Source organism: Athene noctua, chromosome 9 (genome assembly GCF_965140245.1).
Source record: "Athene noctua chromosome 9, bAthNoc1.hap1.1, whole genome shotgun sequence".
Lineage (NCBI taxonomy): Eukaryota > Metazoa > Chordata > Aves > Strigiformes > Strigidae > Athene > Athene noctua.
Genome location: NC_134045.1, coordinates 5,798,235 through 5,816,944, shown reverse-complemented (window position 1 = coordinate 5,816,944; position 18,710 = coordinate 5,798,235). Strand labels below are relative to the sequence as shown.

Sequence of the window (18,710 nt, the reverse complement as noted above, 5' to 3'; positions counted from 1 at the left end):
ATGTCTTTCAGTTTATAGACAGATGAATTTTAATGAAGCAGGTGGTGGTATAGTGGTACTTACCTCTCAGCCGTTTTTGTCTTCCAGATGTGTAGCCCAAGCTTTAATCATGTTTTATTTCCTCTTTTGGAGACACCTTGTGTGTTACAAGATTCAGAATGGGAATAATCATGAATGGTTAAGTCTGGGGACAGGAAGGAGCCTTGAGAAGTGCATTTGAACAAGGGACCATAGCATCGGTTATTGTGTGTTTTTAATTCATGAGGCTGAGCTATGTATAGTCCATAATGTGAACAACAACAGACAAAGACTGTTGTAGATAGTCTGCTCTTCCCATGGACTGTTGGAGCCATGTGGGTAAATATCCCAGCTTTCTGTAAGTTGTTACTTGGTGGGGTAACTGTAAAGCAGTATTTGAATTAATGAAATATTCTATTGGAGGTTAACTTTTAGAACTACAGTTGAAAATTTTCTATTTAAGTATAGCCGTTTCTCTCGGGACGTGCTCTATAATGCAAGTTTTGCATATAACAAATGTAGCTTCTGCTGGAGTTGTTTTTCAACTTCTGTTTGTGAAATGTGGCCCCATTTCTGTAGGAAAGACAAATAAGTTAGGGGCCTTAATTTCATGACTGTTACGTGGCTCACTACCCTACTTCTCTGTTCTAGGAGTGTTTCTCAGGAGCTGTCAGAGACGATCCTCACCATGGTAGCTAACTGCAGTAATGTCATGAACAAGGCTAGACAGCCTCCACCTGGAGTCATGCCGAAAGGACGCCCACCCAGTGCTAGCAGCTTGGATGCCATCTCTCCTGTACAGGTAGACAAACAACGTGCTGCATTCTTAGAAGGCGGTGTTGATTTAACGTTAGTTCTGGTGCACTATGAGCTCTTCCAGCAGGACTAAGTAAAACATCATCTGGCTCCCTTAGTTTTATGCTTGCATGTCTAGATAATTTGGTTGTAACTACAGAATAATGCCTGAGGGTTGTAGTTCAGAACTGTTTTTCACTTCACAAATGTCTGTAAGAAGTAATGGAAGTATAGCAGGATGGGAGCACTGAAGAGGGATAGAGATTTGGTTTATTTAAAATAACTGAGGGTTTCTTTTAAAGTGCTAAAATTTACTAAGACTCTTGAGAATTAAGCACTGCCTTTGAACCTGATGTGTCTTGTTTGTAGCTTCACGGGCCAAGCAACAGTGCTAGAGCATAAGGACTTGTTATAACTGGGGCTCTTCAGCTCTCAACTGAACTGCTCTTTTAAAAACAAGGTACATTTAAGTTACTCCCTGCCACTCATCATCCCTTCCTCCTCTGGGAGCAACACATTACAGACAGGTTTTGCTTCTAGCAATTACATTCAATGGCAGATTTTAAAGTGGTGACAAGTTTTTCGCATGAAATAGTGGCAATTCAGCATTTAAGAACGTCTGAAGCATCAGTAGATTATGTAAACTAAATACAGAGAGCAGTTTCCTTGTAAATTGTTGCTTTATTGAAGTTGCTCATCAGATGTACCAAGTATCTTGGCAACCTGCTGCAAATAACTGATGTGAACAAACAGAGCAGCAGATGTTAGTCTGCAGTTGTGCTGTCTCTTGGGTAGATAACTTTTCTGCTGTTCCTAGTCAGGAGCTCTTAACTTACTGCTTTGTCAGCTGTTACTGTGCCTTCCCTCCTACTCATCACCCAGGTCTTAATGCTTTTTATTGAAGACTGCATTCAGGTATTTAGCTGTGAAAAGTGGGCAGAGTGAGATCCTTCAGACAGTCAAAAATACTCTGTAAGCTTGATATGGAATAGCTTTTGTGAGCTTTGAGGTGAGATGTGAGTTGCAGACTGCAGAGCATAAACTAGTATAAAAATTTATGTGCTGCTGCTTATAAGCATTTACTGTTGTGTTACACTTAACTAGAGACTATGAAACAACCCACCTTTCTGTAAAACCTCTGATAGAACAGGATTTTATGGGATTGTAGGAGAAAAGTGAAATTGCATTCTGTAGACAAACTAATATTTTGGGGTTATCTGGATGACTTCAGAATTTAAAGTAACCATGCGGAAAAGCTCTTCTCGGGAATGTTACGATATGTAGCTGTCAAACCTGCCAAAAATCAGCTTGATTGCAGTTTATCGATATCTGTGTATAATCTTCCTTTCTTCATTCAGATCGACTCGCTTGCAGGAATGGCATCTCTTAGTTTAGGTGGCTCAGCTGCTCCTCACACCCAGAGCATGCAAGGCTTCCCTCCAAACTTGGGCTCTGCATTCAGTACTCCTCAGTCACCAGCAAAAGCATTCCCCCCTCTTTCCACCCAAAACCAGACAACAGGTTTCAGTGGCATCGGAGGACTCTCTTCACAGCTTCCAGGTACTGCTATCTGGGTGGAGTGGTTTGTATTTTTGACATAACAGAGCTAAGGCACTGTCATTGCCCTGGTCAGAAAAACTGAACAAACATCTGTGTGTCATGTGGGAGGGAGTTACACACTCCTTGCTCCTAGGTCATTGCTGAAACAGCACTTCAGAATGTTGCAACTGCAGTAGGTAAAAAGTTTGTCAGGAGGGTGAGTGCTTTGACAGATTTTAGCGGCGTTATTGTAAGTTGGGACAGAGATAAAGAGCTGCTTGAGATAAAACTGCTTGATATTAGACAGTTATGAGGCTACGTAGCTCTGAGTTCTTGGAAGTGGCAGGTGCTGGGTGTAGGCGCATACTGTGAAAGGTGCACCGTTGTTTGCTTTTCAGTGCTACGTAGTCTTACTACAGGTTTTCTTTTCAGTAGGTGGTCTTACTACGGGTAGTCTGACTGGCATAGGAACTGGAGCCCTGGGCCTTCCTGCGGTGAACAATGACCCATTCGTGCAAAGGAAGCTGAGCACATCTGGACTGAACCAGCCTACATTCCAGCAGAGTAAGATGAAACCTTGTAAGTGGTAGTGTTGTCTGTGGCTGTGAAGTGTGACTGTGGTCTGCAGTTAATCTGCATTTCCTTCAGGGGAGGCTTGGATCTGTAGGTGGTAAATGTTAGAAATGTGGCTCTTGTATTATGCTATTAGTCTGGAGAAGGTGCTCCTAAACTTGTATACTAAAAGCTTGCCCGGTGGCTGGGGAGGGGTGGATTAAAACAACCTGTTAGCATAAAAATACAACATGTTACAGATTTGCATGAACGGTGTGTTTGTGGGGTTTTTTTGTGCCGTGTTTTGAAAAAAAAATGTTGTCCTGCTCTTTGTAGAGAATTGTATGCATCTGAGAGGGTGGGTTTTGTTTTGTTTGTAACAAGGTTAAACAAAGCTACCTGGGTAAGGTCCTGTTGCAGCGGAGAACTTGACAGGTGAAGCAGTAAATTAGACTGCAACATTGGATGCAAATAAGACTTAAGTTGATGGGAAGGTGGTTTTTGGAAGGAATAATTTGGTTCCTAACACTGAACCATTATCCTTCACTCATTTATGACTCCGAAGTATGCTCACAAAGAAATGTTTAAGCAATGTTGCCTTTAGGAAGCACTGCCATATGCTAAACTTTCCATGTTACTGTTTTTACATACAACTCTTTGCTTTTATGGAGGAGCTATCAAAGTTGCCAGTCTCTAGAGATGTACAGTGGGGGTGGCTGTAGTGACCACTGGTTTATATTTTTGGTCTTGAACATTCAGTATAAACTTGCTTGAAGCTCACTGGCTGGCCTGAAAGTTTGTGTGAAAGCTTGTCTGCATGTTAGTGTTGTGTAGCATGCTTTATTCTAGTCTGTTTTGTTTTCATTTAGTTTAGATATCAGTTGAGGTTAGCTTGGGATGCAGTGGGTTCTAGGACTACAACAGTATGAGGTTAATTCTATCTTTAGAATTCAGTTCTTTTGCATAAATATAACAAAACAGATTTTTAAATAATTCCTGTCTACTGGAAAAGTTAGATATCCTGCTTCTCGAGCACTAGCAGGTTCTGTGTAGGTTGGTGGAAGAGTTGAAAAGGACTAGATGAAATACTGGTTGCTGGAGTTGTTCTGAGCATACCTGTCCCTTTTTTAACAGCTGACTTATCTCAGGTGTGGCCAGAGGCTAATCAGCACTTTAGCAAAGAAATAGATGATGAGGCAAACAGCTACTTCCAGCGTATTTACAACCATCCACCACATCCCACCATGTCTGTAGATGAGGTGAGTTCCCTTCTGTAGCAGTTGCATGACTTGTCCAGAGACTTGCTATGAAGTTCATAGTAATTATTTCTTCATGTATTAGTTTAAGTGAAAAATAATAAAAGGCTAGTGGTAGATGCTGGCAGCATTGCTCTTCTGCTTGGTATTTCTAAGACAGCATGCTTTCACAGTAAGCTTGTGGTCTATCATTACATTCACCTTTGAATTCTGTGGTCTGAAGACTTCAGATGTCTAACACTCCTAAAATGATGCTAAGTGAGATAAGCTCGGTGTGGAGTGGAAGCTTGTGTGTTCAAAATAAGTGCTAAAGCATGCCTTTAAACAGTCTGTATAAACTATACTTGAATATATTTGTTTTTAAAGTATCTAAAAATGGGTACAGCATCCAAATATAAAGGTGTCCTGAGTTCTGCCTCCTGAGCTTTGAGAATTATTTTGGTTAGTCTCTATGAGAGTAATTATCAGTCTGATGTACTGGCTCTTTGAAGTACTTAAAATTTACTTTAATTTATTTGTGTGATTATAAATTATGGAAGACACTGAACATTAATTTTCATTTTTCTAATTTTGAAGCAGTGGAGTGGGTGGTCAGAAAATCTTATGTGAAGACAGTTACTTAGAAGAAAGGGGAACAAACCTAAAGTCTGAGGAGGAAGCTTGTTGTTGTAGTGATGTAGTGTCTACTGGTTAAAATAAGGTTTTCTTGCAACAGGTACTTTATAGTATAGCTTGTGGTACTGCAATTTAATAGTTGTGAGCAGTCTTGAAACCTGAAGATGCAGAAGGGCTGAAGTAAAGCAAATCTCTTGGTAACAATTTGCAATTTCTTTGCAGGTCTTGGAAATGCTGCAGAGGTTTAAGGACTCCAATATTAAACGGGAACGAGAAGTGTTTAACTGTATGCTGAGGAACTTGTTTGAGGAATACCGTTTCTTTCCCCAGTACCCAGATAAAGAGCTGCACATAACAGCCTGCCTCTTTGGTGGGATAATAGAGAAAGGACTGGTTACTTATATGGCATTGGGCCTGGCCCTGCGCTATGTTCTTGAAGCCTTACGAAAGCCTTTTGCATCCAAAATGTACTATTTTGGTATTGCTGCACTAGATAGATTTAAAAATAGGTGAGTGTGGGTTTTGGTAATACTCGTGACAGTACATGTAATGTCTTGTTAACCTTGAACTTGCTCTGGGGTAACTTTAAAAAAATCAAAATGTTCAATGCCCTACCTCTAAAAAGGTGGGACAAACAGAGATGCTGGACTCTGTTTATGAAAACAATTCAGTGAAATGTTGAGTTAGATGAAATTGTCAGCTTGTTAGAGTGAATGTAATTACTTTTCACAGGTGCATTCTAAGGGAGTGCTATTTGCAGTGTTCATTAGTGAAAGACTGGCTAGGAGCTAAGCTCTAGGACTTTGGGTTTGCTTTTTGCCATACTTGAGATGTCTGTGTATCTCAAAAAAACCCCAACACCTTTCTCAAAGCTTTTAATGGATTGCAGAGAGGGGAAAATTTCAAGGCAGGCTGCCAAAGTAGTCAGGATTGTACACCCATGGGGAAATCTCCATTCTGGAAGAAGATACTTGAACTTGAAAAGTATTAGAAAGCTTCCTGCAATTATTTAATGACTAGAAATGTGTGGATTTGGAGTGTGGACTCATAAGTAAGGAGCACATTATCTTCTGTCCTTATTCTCCTTTTTATAGTTCATCCACCCTGCAGTATTTAATCTGTAATAAAAGCTGTTGCTTGCAGCATTCATGGTTGGATATTGTTTGGTGGAGTTAGCTGAACAGAATGAATAAAGGCACTTAAGGCTGACATACCTGAGACTTAGCCACCATCTTCCTCTTCTTAAGAACCATTTTAAGCAAGACCTAAAGATTTTACTCTCAATGAGTAGCAGCAGTGTCTGGCATTCATCAATAGAACTGTAATTGGTTTGCATGGGTGAAGCTTCTGTGTTGGGGGCACTTTGGTTTGCTGTTTAAAATGCCCTGAGCCAGACTACAAGTTACCTATCTAATGATATTGCAGGCATTGCATATATAAATGCAACTGTGTGCTTAGTCAGTAGTACTGAGATGTAGGATAAGATGAGTTGCTGTGAATAAATCTTGTGTTTTGCTGTTAAATGTATTAATTTCAAATGGGTTTTGCAACAAAAAGTACTTTGTGGGGAATGCTTTGTTTATAGTACAGCTGCTATAAGCAGTCCATAAATAATTCTGTGGTGCAGTTTGGGAATGACATACCAGTGTTAATTTGTGTGTGTCTGTTACACTGGTTTTGATCTGGGCTTATGTTGCTGACTAACGTGTATTTTGTCTGATAGATTGAAGGACTATCCCCAGTATTGTCAGCACTTGGCTTCTATTAGTCACTTTATACAGTTCCCACATCATTTACAGGAGGTGAGTGTGTTTGTATTAGCACACTAGCTTTCTATGGTTTTAAATTCTTTTGAGCAAATTCCTGTTTTCCTTTGGAAAAATAGTCTGAGCTGTCACAATTTCAGATAGCGTACATCCACAGAATCAAATATCTTTTCTTAAAAATTTTGCCACAGGATGGTGTGGGCAGATGACAGTGGTTATCTCTTCTGTTTCCATAAAACTGTTTGTGTTGATTCTGTTGAAATAACTGCCTGAATATAACGGCAGGATTGACCAGTGCACATGGGCCGTGCCCAAAGGTTTTAGAGGCCTTCAGTGGATTCATGTTCCAGTCCCTTAGGGATTTGGTGGTTTTTCTGGAAGAGGGGGGACATTCAGCTGGGTTTATACAGTTTCATACTCAGACCTGCTAAAGTAATCCAGATAAATATGGTAAAAATTTCATTCCTGAAGTCTGATCAGAGTAATGAAAATACCCTGTAATCCAAGGAGTAAAAGCAGTGTTGGTGATATAGTGTCTGCCTCAAAGGTGCTTTCACTGGTACAAATACAGAAAAGCTAATTCCAGTGGCAGAGCTTGAGAGCATAATCTAAATAAGGAAAAACGTTCAGCTCTGACATTAAGGTAGAGAGGCCATTTACCCAAAGCTGCAAAGTCCAATAGCAGTGTGTTTCACCAACAGATTTCAGACTGTATCCCTTAAATGACAAGTCTGATGTTAGAAATATCTGGGTAAATGTATTGCAATGGGGAAGAGACTTATTTTCTACTGTGGAGCTACTTTAGAGGAAGTAAAAACATAGTTGGAGACTTGAGAACTGGTTTTGCCTACTCACTGTGAATTTCAGACTTGACCATTGCTGTGTAGCTGTAGGAGTCCTTAGGGAAGACGTCTTACCTGCTTTGAAGCAAGTTTCTTGATACACATTTCTCTTATGCTCTTTCCCCTCTTTTGCTCTGCTATCCCTGGCCTGCAGGGATGGGGGTTTCTGGGTAGTGCACTGAAGTTTTAAGGATGTAGAGTCTCTTGACACTTGGCATCAACCTGTTGAGGTCAGAGGTAGAGCTTGAGGCTCTTCTCCAGTAAGAAAGTAAATAGTGACAAGATGTGCTTTTTAAGGGTGTTCAGTTATATCTTGCAGATTCCCTTAATGGCACTAGTGTCAAGTGTTTTAAAGATTGTTGGCAAACTTTTATGTTGCTCATGCTAAAACACAGGCAACAACGTATCTACGGGCTGAAAACTTACGTACTTGTTTACCCTATTGTAGTACATAGAATATGGACAGCAATCCAGAGATCCTCCTGTGAAGATGCAGGGTTCAATCACCACTCCTGGAAGTATTGCACTTGCCCAGGCTCAGGCCCAGGCCCAAGTTCCAGCAAAAGCTCCTCTTGCTGGCCAAGTCAGCACTATAGTAACCACCTCAACCACCACCACTGTTGCAAAAACCATTACAATCACCCGGCCCACTGGAGTCAGCTTCAAGAAAGACGTACCGGTAAGCATTCTGTCACTCCAGTGCCCTTACTGGAGAAGCAAAGGAGTTAAGTTGCTGATCTGTGTTGAGTACATGGAGACAAAATCTGATTTAGTTTCTGTAGTACAAGTTTTCAAACTGTGATCAGTATTTTATGTCTGAAGCATATAACCTTTTCAGCATGATCAGCATTTTTGCAGAGAAGGCATTATTCGATCATGAAAGTATAGAATTACTGTGATGTCACATAGAAATTGTGTTTGAGGCTTTAATTATCAAGACAATTACAGAACCATTGTTTCTGTTAATGACTTGCAGTAGGATTCTTGAAATAGTTGGCAGCTGTTATTCTGCTTGGGGCTTGAGAACACTTAGTGCACACTAAATCACATTTGACCTAGCAGTTTTAACTGCATGAGGCTTTTCAGATTTTTACTCACTTGCGTAAACAAACCTCCGAACACTAGTCAGTTATTACAGGGTTGGCAGACTGATAGTATTGGCTATTACACAGAAGGTGTTGGGGCACACTTGGTCCCACATGAACACTGAGGAGGTGTAGAGCTGTTGCACTGTAAAGTGAAGTCTGGCTTGCTTCCTGGTACTGTGTGTGTATAGGTCTCTTAAAAGAAGCTCTTAAAAGAGGCAAAAGTTGTGAACAACTTTTGGAGGATGGTTCATATGTAGCTATCAGTCTTTCACACATGATTATGTCATGTAGATAATTGTTATTTTGAGGTATCTGTGTTGCCCAATTTTAAACTCCCAAGTCATGACTGATGTTTAAAACTATCTCCTTTCCCCTTAATTGCAGTGTACCACATGCTGAAGCTGTTGGGTTTAGACCTGCAGCTGTAGGGACATGTAAGTCAACAGAATGTGACCCATGGCGTGCTTGCTCATAAATGAACCTCTGGGACTTCTCCTTCCTGATTCAGCACTAAAGTGGTCCTGGAGGTTCACTGTTGTATTAAGTACTGCTCACTATTGTACTATGATTTTTCTCCAGGCTGACAGTGCATGCAAGCTGTTAGCCTAATGGGTGACATTGCAGTGGCACCTATTATATATGAATGTAAATGCTGTAAGTTTTTTATACAGCAGCATTCTTCTGCTCAGTATTGATCATCGTTCGTAGAGTAAAAAAATTCTTGGCTCCATTAGAGTGCTGCTGAAAATGAATCTGAGACAGTAGATGCCACCTGACAAAGCTCAATTATTTTTTCACTTGACAGAAGAACGAAAGTTACTTCTGATGTTGCCTCTGGGTATTATCTGTTCTTAATTTCTTGTTCTCCCTCCAGCCTTCCATTAATACTACCAACATTGATACACTGTTAGTAGCCACAGATCAAACTGAGAGAATTGTGGAACCTCCAGAGAATGTCCAGGAAAAAATTGCTTTCATCTTCAATAATCTGTCTCAGTCAAATATGACACAGAAGGCAAGTATGGAAGAACGCTAGTAAAACTGTTCTTTTATACGTTTCTGGAAATCTATTCTAAAGTGGTGGGTGATGACGTTACTACAAAAATTCCAACTTGCAAAAGATTAGGAGGGAGCACTCTGTAAAGAAATAGTAGTTTTCAGCACCTTCTGCTTGAACCTCTTTGGAGATGTAATTTTTCAGGGAAAGGAGAGATGGATAAAATATAGCTATTCTTAATCTTGCTTTTTGCCTACAAATTTCCTTGGTGCTGCATAGCCAGATCCTTTGTACTAAAGCATTATATATCAGTAATGCTTTGGGTTTAGGAAATCACTTCTAGTAGATTCCCAGAGTAATTGTTGGATAGTCTTTATCATTTGAAAAAACTGAAAAACACTAATGCAAGTTTCTGAAAAACACCAGTGTAAGTTTGAATAAACACTCACATCATAAATAGGCTGGGTACCATTTAATATTGCGAAGTTAAGTTGTTGGACTCCTGTATTTCAAGCTGAAATGCAGGGACTTTTTCCTAACTAGTAGAAATCTGCAGTACTGCTGCCACCTGTGCAATCTGTCTTGTGGACAGATGGCTTTAAAGTAAGATGCTGACTTTTTTTGCAGTTAACTGGTAAAAAAGATGAGAAGTGGGTGAGAGGTAAACTATTATGCTTTGCTGATTTTTATGATTAAGTCCTTACTGGTTGACCAGATCTTTGGATAATGAGACACTGGTTTCAAAGCTTTTAGCTAGCACACTTCTTTAAAAAAAAAAAAAAAAACAAACAACAAAAAACAACAAAAAACCCAACCAACCAAAAACCACAAAAAATCCCCCAAAACCCCAACAACTTTAGTGTTAAAAGCAACTGACTGACCATGACTGTGTGTCAGAGCTGACCCCAGAAGTTTTTGGTCGTCTCATATATTCTGTGGTGTGCTTTCTCTTTGGTGTGGAGACAGGTTGAAGAGTTGAAGGAAACGGTGAAAGAAGAGTTCATGCCTTGGGTATCACAGTATCTTGTGATGAAGAGAGTCAGTATTGAGCCTAACTTTCACAGCTTATATTCAAACTTCCTTGACACACTTAAGAATCCAGAGTTTAATAAAATGGTTCTGAATGAAACCTACAGAAATATCAAGGTGAGTAGTACAAGTTTAAAGATTTAGAAGTGTGGTGTTCTCAGGATGTTTTACTGTGTTGCTGATCTTCAAATATGGAATATCATTCAAAAACCTACTTGCTAGATTATAATTCAACTAACAGGTTACCTTTGTGAATACTAGGATTCTTCTGTTTTCAGTCAGGAATGTAGCAAAGACTTAATTCAGATTGTATCATGAAAGGGCAAATCTGCATTTAAATTCATTTATGTAGGTGGGCTCTGAGTTTCTGTGAGGCTTGCAAATTATAACCTAAGGGAGAATTGTTTATGATCTTTCTTTTGTGCTGAGAAAGTATAAAGATAAGAAACCACACTCTGCTGTTTTGGTCAAAGAAAAATAAAAGGGAAAAGGGAAGGTTTAGAAAGTGAGGGTGTAACAATGAAAATTTACTAGAGGTCCAGGATAATGTGACAGGGAGGAGGAGGGAGAAGCAGTAGCCCAGAATAGATGAGTGGATGAAACAAGTTTATCAAGCAAGCACTATTTTTAAACCTGTTGGTGGAATTTCCTGACCACCATGGGTTACGCTGTAGTGCAAAAGAATCTCCTGGCTCTTTAGAGCATAGCTGACCTTGCTCTGTTCAGCTGCTGCTCTCCTGAAGCTAAGGAACAGAACTAGCAGCAGGATACTTGTGACATGATTTAAGTCTTGAAATGAGGATTAAATGCTTTCCCAAGAAGTGTGAACTGTAGCCTTTCAGGTCTGTGATGAAGCATTAAGAGGAAGCATTGCATTCACAGGTTATACTTCACAAAGTGAGTAGTCCTAACAGTCTTGACAGAGTAAGTGGTAAGGTCTGGAAAAGTGTAATCCACTTTTTGATCCTCTTGAAAGAAAGGATTTTTGAAATCATTACAGGGCAGATTTAGGGGGTGCTGCCTTGAAGGCTTTCTTGAGTATCTCTGTAATGTGACCGAAGCTCAGAACTTAATGTTCTAAAACTCTGTCTTAAGTCAGATCAGCTGTTGGGATTTGGGTTTGAGTCTGATTATCTTCCAGTTGTTGGTTGAGTTGCTTTTTTTTCACTAGGTGCTACTGACATCAGATAAAGCTGCAGCCAACTTCTCAGACCGTTCCTTGTTAAAGAACCTTGGTCACTGGCTGGGAATGATTACACTGGCTAAAAATAAACCCATCTTGCACACGGTGAGCTTCTGTCTTTACAGATTTGTTTAGCATGAATTGGTGTGCTGTTATGCAGTAACATAAGCTGTTTGGGAAATCTTACCACATAACTGGTGCCTCTTTTCTGTGCGCCAAGTACAGAGTATGATTCCACAGTTGGTTATTTAAGACTTCTAAATATTTTCTTATATCTGAAAAGTTGGTAGTTAAGTTCTTGCCAAAATCAATTAATCCCATGTAAAAACGTGTATTTGTAAATCTTTGTTCAAAAAGTAACTGCTGCTTAGCGAGCTGTAAAATTCAAGGACTGTTTTGACTCAGCCTTGCCAATATGTCCTATAAAGAAATAGCACGTAAGTGGAATTTTTGCAGTGTGCTTGCTGGTTTCTCCACCTTCTTCTGCTTTTCAATTGTTGATGGTATTTTTCAGGATTTGGATGTGAAATCACTACTACTTGAAGCGTACGTTAAGGGACAGCAGGAATTGCTTTATGTAGTACCATTTGTTGCCAAAGTCTTAGAATCCAGTGTCAGGAGTGTGGTAAGTGCTTTGTGCTGACAGAGTTATTGCTCAAGTGGCAAAATAAGTATTGCAGAAAGTAATTAGATTTTTTCAAAGTGAAAACTGAATTTCATGGACAGAAAGAAAAGGGATATAAGGGCTTAAACTGAAGATATTCTCACTTGAGGGAAAGTAGATGACCTGTGCATTTTTGCAGTCTAAATAGGTGGTATTAGCTGAACTCTACTGTGGTATCCCTGAACAGAACTCTCTTCAGAAATGGAAGAATGCCATTGGAGCGGATCTAGGATTTTTTTTTTTATTTTCCCCCTGCCCACTTTTGACCCTGATCAGCTCTTGTAAGTTCTGCTTGACAGAACGGATCTTTTACAAGGACCAAGTCATTGTGTTTCCAGTTTAATGTTCAACTAGCTTCCTAATATAGTTCCAGTCAAACAGAATACTAAATTCAGCTGTAACTGCAGCTGTACAAACTTTTCCATGGCTGTATGCATATGTGTTCACATTTCAAAAATTTCCAGTTATGTTATCCAAGTAATTCAAGAAGCTTGTATAATACTGCTCTCCTCTTTCTCTTGTAGGTCTTCAGGCCTCCAAACCCGTGGACAATGGCCATTATGAATGTTTTAGCTGAGCTACATCAAGAACATGATCTAAAAGTAAACTTCTGTTTTTCTTTCCTATACCTACTGAGTGTGAGCTTTTCTTGACATACCAGTCAAGAAGGATGTGAAGGACCAAATTTCACTTCTCGCTGCTTTAGCATGGGGAGAATTGGGCATTGCTTAATTTGGTAGAACTTGGATGAAACTCTTCTCCTGTGAGGTCAGCATGCAAGATATTTGTCTAATCCTCGGTCACTATTAAAAGTCTCTAAAAGGCATGGGGTTAGAATGGGAAGCTTGGGAGTCCAGTGGCCCAGTAAACGTTTCGGGTATTTTCCTTGTGACATAACCTAAACTAGAATTGTTGTGCAGTTGAATCTGAAGTTTGAGATTGAGGTGCTCTGCAAGAATCTTGCACTAGACATCAATGAGCTGAAACCTGGAAGTCTCCTGAAAGATAAGGATCGTCTGAAAAATCTGGATGAGCAGCTGTCTGCTCCAAAGAAGGATGTGAAGCAGCCAGAAGAGCTACCACCCATCACAACAACTAGTAAGTACCTTTCATATGGAATCCAGAACCACACTATAGAAGCTTTAATAAGGCAGGTTATGCTGTTGCAAAGAAAAATGTGAAGCTGTGTATGCTACTGTAACATTGCTGAATGCTTGGGAGCACTTGAATAGTTTTGTAATAGAAGTGGGTGTACAGAGTTTGGAGACAGGAAGAGAATTGAAGCATCCTGAAGACTTAATTCTGCGTGTGTTGTGTGTAGCTACTCCTTGGAAGGGAGTGAAGCAGGATGAGCTATTAACAATACATTAAGGGCTAAACTGTGTTGTAACAAACAGCTCTGTTAAAATGTGCTGAAGCTAGTTTGGTACTAATCATTGGGAAAATGGAGAATAAAAATTGCTTGATAACCTCAGGAGGCTTCATGATCAAACTGAAACTTTTGTTTCTTGGTCACTTGCTGGTTTAAATGAGAAGTATTTACTTCCATTATAAGCATTTGCTTTTCTTAATGGTTCAATACAAACATTCTTGTATTCTATAGCTGCTTCTACAACTCCTGCTACCAGCACCACTTGTACAGCCACGGTTCCTCCACAGCCCCAGTACAGTTACCACGACATCAACGTCTATTCTTTAGGAGGGTTGGCTCCACATATTACCTTAAATCCAACAGTAAGTTTTAGAGCTAACTTGGTTTGCTAAAAGAATTCTTACTACCAGCGTTGCCACAGATCTCAGCTGGCAGGAGCAGCATTTTGTAAGTTAAAGATATTGGAGATTCACTTCTCGGAAGTAATGGGGAGGGTGAATGCTAACAGGTAGTCAAATGGAGAACTTCAGTGGTGGTTAGTAGTTGCATTAGCAATCTTAGATGGTCAAGTGATCTTTCACTGTGACGTTAATATCCAATTTATTTCTGGCAATAAGTGTCAGTTGGGATAGTTGTTAACAGGACTTAAGCTTAAAAGGAGCTTCAGCACTCCTTAAGAGCAACTTAGCTCTTATGTTAGTCTTTGCATTGTGCTTGGCTGTGACTTTGGCAGAGAAATGGTCAGATGTCCCAGTTTCAGAATTATCGAGCAGATATTGTAATAGCTGTGTGTGGAACACAGGAGTGCTGCACTGTAGACGAGCTATGACAGTAACCTTAAGTTGTTCGGGAAATGTGACTGTCTAGGGTAGATGGGACTCTAGTTTACTTTATTGTCACTTAACTTTCCTGATCCTCCTCCAGATCCCGCTGTTCCAAGCCCACCCGCAGTTGAAGCAGTGTGTGCGGCAGGCGATAGAGCGAGCAGTGCAAGAGCTCGTCCACCCGGTGGTCGATCGATCCATTAAGATTGCCATGACTACTTGTGAGCAGATAGTCAGGAAGGACTTTGCGCTGGATTCAGAGGAGTCACGGATGCGTGTGGCTGCACACCATATGATGCGGAACCTGACTGCTGGGATGGCCATGATTACCTGCAGGGAACCTTTGCTGATGAGCATAGCTACCAACTTGAAAAACAGTTTTGCTACTGCACTGAGGGTAAGAGTCGCATCATCTGAAGCTTATTTCCAATTTATGGGACTGTAGACATCCAGCATGAGCAAATTGGTTTTCCACACTGTAGACGTGTTGATTAATTATGTGGCTTAACTAGTGTGAAGATTAATTTAGTGGACAAAAGTCTCATGACTCTTGTGGAATTAAAGTGAAAAAACTATGCCGAGATTACTGCTCATGTCAAATGCTCTTAAGCCTGTAAGATGGATCTTATTATGTTGCACACAAACTTCCTGAGTACCTTTTTATTTTGCCCCAGTGTGTTTAATCACATCACAGAAGCTTTGAAGTGCTTTATCTTTCTGTGGATTTTGAGGTAGAAAAGCTAGAGTGGGGAGAACTAAATTGATTCTGGAAATTTCTGGTGATGTCTTGGATTGTCTTAGCAAGGATGTATGTTTTGGGCAGATTTCATTTACTTGTGCTGTTAGCAGATACATAATTAAGATTTTTCTGCCTGGCTCATTACATTGGGTTTTCTAGAGGATATTTTCAGCTCTCTTCATGAACAAAATTTGAGCTGCAGTGCAAACCTCCCCTTCTTGGCTAAGTAGAACAGTTCATGAACTGCTGGCCAGAACAGCTGCTACTCAGAACACTTGCTGTGCTTACTGTCAGTGTCGGCAACACACAAGCATAAGGATTTTGAAAAGATCAAGGCATTGCTATCCTTTCAGGGATTTAAAAAAACAAGAAGACAAAGTGCTGCTTACATTTTGCTTAAGGGCACGTTACTATTTCCCATCTGGTGGGGAGTGACAGTGCAAAGACCCTTTTGCAATGGGGTTGCTCTCTTGCATGGTAACTGGCTCAAGAGCACAGGATTTAATGGTTTGAAGAGAGTACAAAATGTTAGCAAGCATTGCATCTGCAGGTACTGGATGGATAGTCTGTGGTGTGACTCCCAGGCCTCAAACACTGACCCTTCATGTGCAGAACTTGAAATAACTTGATTGCTGATATGAAGAGCAGGAAAAGCATACAAATTAATTTTGTTCCATCCATCTTAAACAAGTTAAGGATGGGAGTAAACTGTTCTACCGTGGCTTTGTTAACATGTGAGCTGAGACAGTGACTGCTTTTAGCAGCTGTGCTAATTATGATTCAGAGTTTGTGTATCAAGCTAGTAACTGCAAGAGAAAACACTGTTGTCCTCTGGGTAAGAGGGACACAAATATTTCTCTGGTGTGCAGTCTTGCTATGCTTCATCAAATGTACCTACAGCCCAGATAGGGAGGTGATTGGAGAAATGCTGGTAATCTCTTGGGTGGTACAAGAAGGTAAAGATCAGATGCTGAAGCTGGGGAGGCAGGAACGCAGACTGGTGTTACAGCTGTGAATATCTACCAGGCATGATGTGTCACTGAAGAACATGTGTAGGCAAAAGTAATTCAGGTTTTGTGGAAGGCTTAGTGCTAGTGTATTGTGGTGTTTGTGAGAATGTCAATAATGGTGTGAAAATGTAGCAACATAGTATTCAAGTGTAGTTTTTTCCCTGAAGATGTATGAAATTGATACTGGGCCAGTTGTAATCAAGGAGGTTTTCTTAAGTAGTAATGCTACAAAACATTGTGTTGCAGAAGAAAGTACTGTGCAAGCCATCAAAAATTCACATCTGGCCTATTGTCTGTGAGGTGGGTTTAACAAGCAAGAACTTCTGTTATTTGAAAGAATCAGTGTAGTTTTCAGGAATTAATGAAATAGGGGTAGATCTTAATGGACAGTGAAATCCAAGTAGACTGGACTGTTTCCGTTTCTATGTGTATTCCACTTCCAGTGGGGGTTGCTGCTTTGTACCCTGGAAAATAAGTCCATCTTTAAGGGTTCTTTTAAAGCAGACTCCTGAGAAGAGAAGAAAATTTGTATCAGAAAGGGAACCCAGTGAAAAAGGCTTTAGTACCACTGTTTCACATTATTAGTGATGCACACTTATATCTTCTAAGATATAACCTAAGAAGTGGAAAAACTTTTAGGCTGTGATGTGAGGCTTGCTTTTCCTGCATTAGCAGCATCTGTTGCATGTGCATCAGTATAAAGCAGGACTTTATTTCTGTGCACTGGAGATAGGTTGGGGGAGCACCTCCTGCGGTTTTGTTCCTTGTTGAAAGCCTTTACTGTCGTCTTGCTTACATGTTTTATTCAAAGCTATGGAAAATTATTACTGTGTATTCTATGCAGAAAGAATGCAGTCTTAAGAGCGTTTCTTGCTGGTTTTCTGTATAGGCTGTGGTGCAAATTTTAAGACTAGTAATATAAAGGAAAAGTTTACAACTTTCACCAGTTATTGTGGTTTTCAATAGGCAGCCTCCCCACAACAGAGGGACATGATGGAGCAAGCAGCTGCTCAGTTAGCACAGGACAACTGTGAGCTAGCATGCTGCTTTATCCAGAAAACGGCTGTGGAAAAGGCAGGCCCTGAGATGGACAAGAGGCTCGCAACTGTAAGTATGGGACTGCCGTCTCTTAAAAGTATTATGTGTGCTTATATACATCCAGACTCAGTGTCTAAAATTCAGAGTGATGTTTGGGGTTTTTTCTTAGGAATTTGAGCTCAGAAAACATGCTAGACAAGAGGGTCGTCGGTACTGTGATCCTGTTGTGTTAACTTACCAGGCTGAGCGGATGCCAGAACAGATCAGGTTGAAGGTGAGGATGTTAACTGAGCTATGTTCTGATGCTGCTCTTCTCCCCCTCCTAGTAATGAAAAGTGGATGGCACAGCTTCAGCTGAGCAATCCTGTGTATTTGTTAGTCTTGCCTTATAGTGCAACTACTATTAGCTTGACTAGTAATGGAAACACATGAATCTGTTGTTCCAAAATGAGTGTTCATATAATGTCTTCAATACCTCGAGGACATTAAAAGTCCTGTCTCTTGGTCGGTGCTGTCCCTTTCACTGAAAGGTGATTAGTCTGTTTCATTGTCTTGTCCCCTTTATATTTGCTTCCCTTAAAGGGTCATGTGCTCTCAGCAGAGCATTTCTCTGGTGCCTCAGACACACATGAAGCCAGTATTCAGTTATTCCTGTATCTGGGAGTATGAGTTGTGGTTGTAGAGCAAAATCCTCCTGTCAGGATGTGTGGCTGCAGAGACAGGACCTTGGCACAAAGCAGCTTGATCCTGCTGCTTGATGTCTAGGCCACTCCATTTAATAATGTGACTGAGTAGCTACCTGTTACACAAACTGCCCTCACTTCTTACTGCTACACTGCTTAACAATGAGGTTAATGCCTGGGTTTTTTTCCTTGCAAAGGTTGGAGGTGTGGACCCAAAACAGCTGGCTGTTTATGAGGAGTTTGCACGCAATGTCCCTGGCTTCTTGCCTACCAATGACTTAACTCAGCCTACAGGATTCTTGGCTCAGCCTATGAAGGTAGAGATTTCTGAACTAAGCGGCTTGAGAGTACTGTAGCCCTTTTGGTAAATGTTGCAGAATTTGGGTCCCTTGCTAGAAGACTAGAAAGAGTCAGGTGTTTGTATTGGGAATTGTTGAAAGGTGCATTAATTTTAGTGTTAAACTAATGGCAGTGTAAAACTTACATCCTGTCTTAGGGGTTAGTAACCCAAATTGGGACAAGATCTGAAAGTTACAATTACTATCTTAGTAGCAGTGAAACATTTTATTCACATCTCGGGTTACTTTTGGGGGAAGATCATGGATGGCAAGCATGGATTTTGAGAAAAAGAACAGGTTTATGTATGCATACTTGGTCTCAAGGACTGTTAGAGTGCTTTGTTAGTTATTTCTGCAACTTA

At 40.4% G+C, this 18,710-nt stretch overlaps 1 protein-coding gene and 2 non-coding genes across 11 annotated transcripts in view; all 3 read left to right on the top strand.

Annotated features, from left to right (window-relative positions):
* The window catches only part of CNOT1 (CCR4-NOT transcription complex subunit 1), a 60,473-nt gene that overhangs the window by 27,209 nt on the left and 14,554 nt on the right, over positions 1 to 18,710 (top strand). For 4 of the 9 annotated variants that reach the window (XM_074912857.1, XM_074912852.1, XM_074912861.1 and 1 more), the window contains exons 17-34: positions 670 to 820; positions 2,172 to 2,373; positions 2,785 to 2,931; positions 4,039 to 4,163; positions 4,998 to 5,284; positions 6,499 to 6,577; positions 7,832 to 8,062; positions 9,346 to 9,486; positions 10,435 to 10,614; positions 11,669 to 11,785; positions 12,195 to 12,305; positions 12,869 to 12,946; positions 13,265 to 13,442; positions 13,948 to 14,078; positions 14,641 to 14,937; positions 17,256 to 17,396; positions 17,497 to 17,601; positions 18,208 to 18,327. In XM_074912857.1, coding sequence (XP_074768958.1) covers positions 670 to 820; positions 2,172 to 2,373; positions 2,785 to 2,931; positions 4,039 to 4,163; positions 4,998 to 5,284; positions 6,499 to 6,577; positions 7,832 to 8,062; positions 9,346 to 9,486; positions 10,435 to 10,614; positions 11,669 to 11,785; positions 12,195 to 12,305; positions 12,869 to 12,946; positions 13,265 to 13,442; positions 13,948 to 14,078; positions 14,641 to 14,937; positions 17,256 to 17,396; positions 17,497 to 17,601; positions 18,208 to 18,327 — 2,821 coding nt within the window. The remainder of the gene's footprint in view (positions 1 to 669; positions 821 to 2,171; positions 2,374 to 2,784; positions 2,932 to 4,038; positions 4,164 to 4,997; positions 5,285 to 6,498; positions 6,578 to 7,831; positions 8,063 to 9,345; positions 9,487 to 10,434; positions 10,615 to 11,668; positions 11,786 to 12,194; positions 12,306 to 12,868; positions 12,947 to 13,264; positions 13,443 to 13,947; positions 14,079 to 14,640; positions 14,938 to 17,255; positions 17,397 to 17,496; positions 17,602 to 18,207; positions 18,328 to 18,710) is intronic. The other 5 variants (XM_074912858.1, XM_074912853.1, XM_074912860.1 and 2 more) reach the window with 3 other exon arrangements.
* On the top strand, positions 1,146 to 1,281 carry LOC141963986 (small nucleolar RNA SNORA50). The gene has a single exon (XR_012634248.1). It is a non-coding gene; the product is annotated as a small nucleolar RNA SNORA50 (small nucleolar RNA).
* On the top strand, positions 11,115 to 11,253 carry LOC141963985 (small nucleolar RNA SNORA46). Its single transcript, XR_012634247.1, has one exon. It is a non-coding gene; the product is annotated as a small nucleolar RNA SNORA46 (small nucleolar RNA).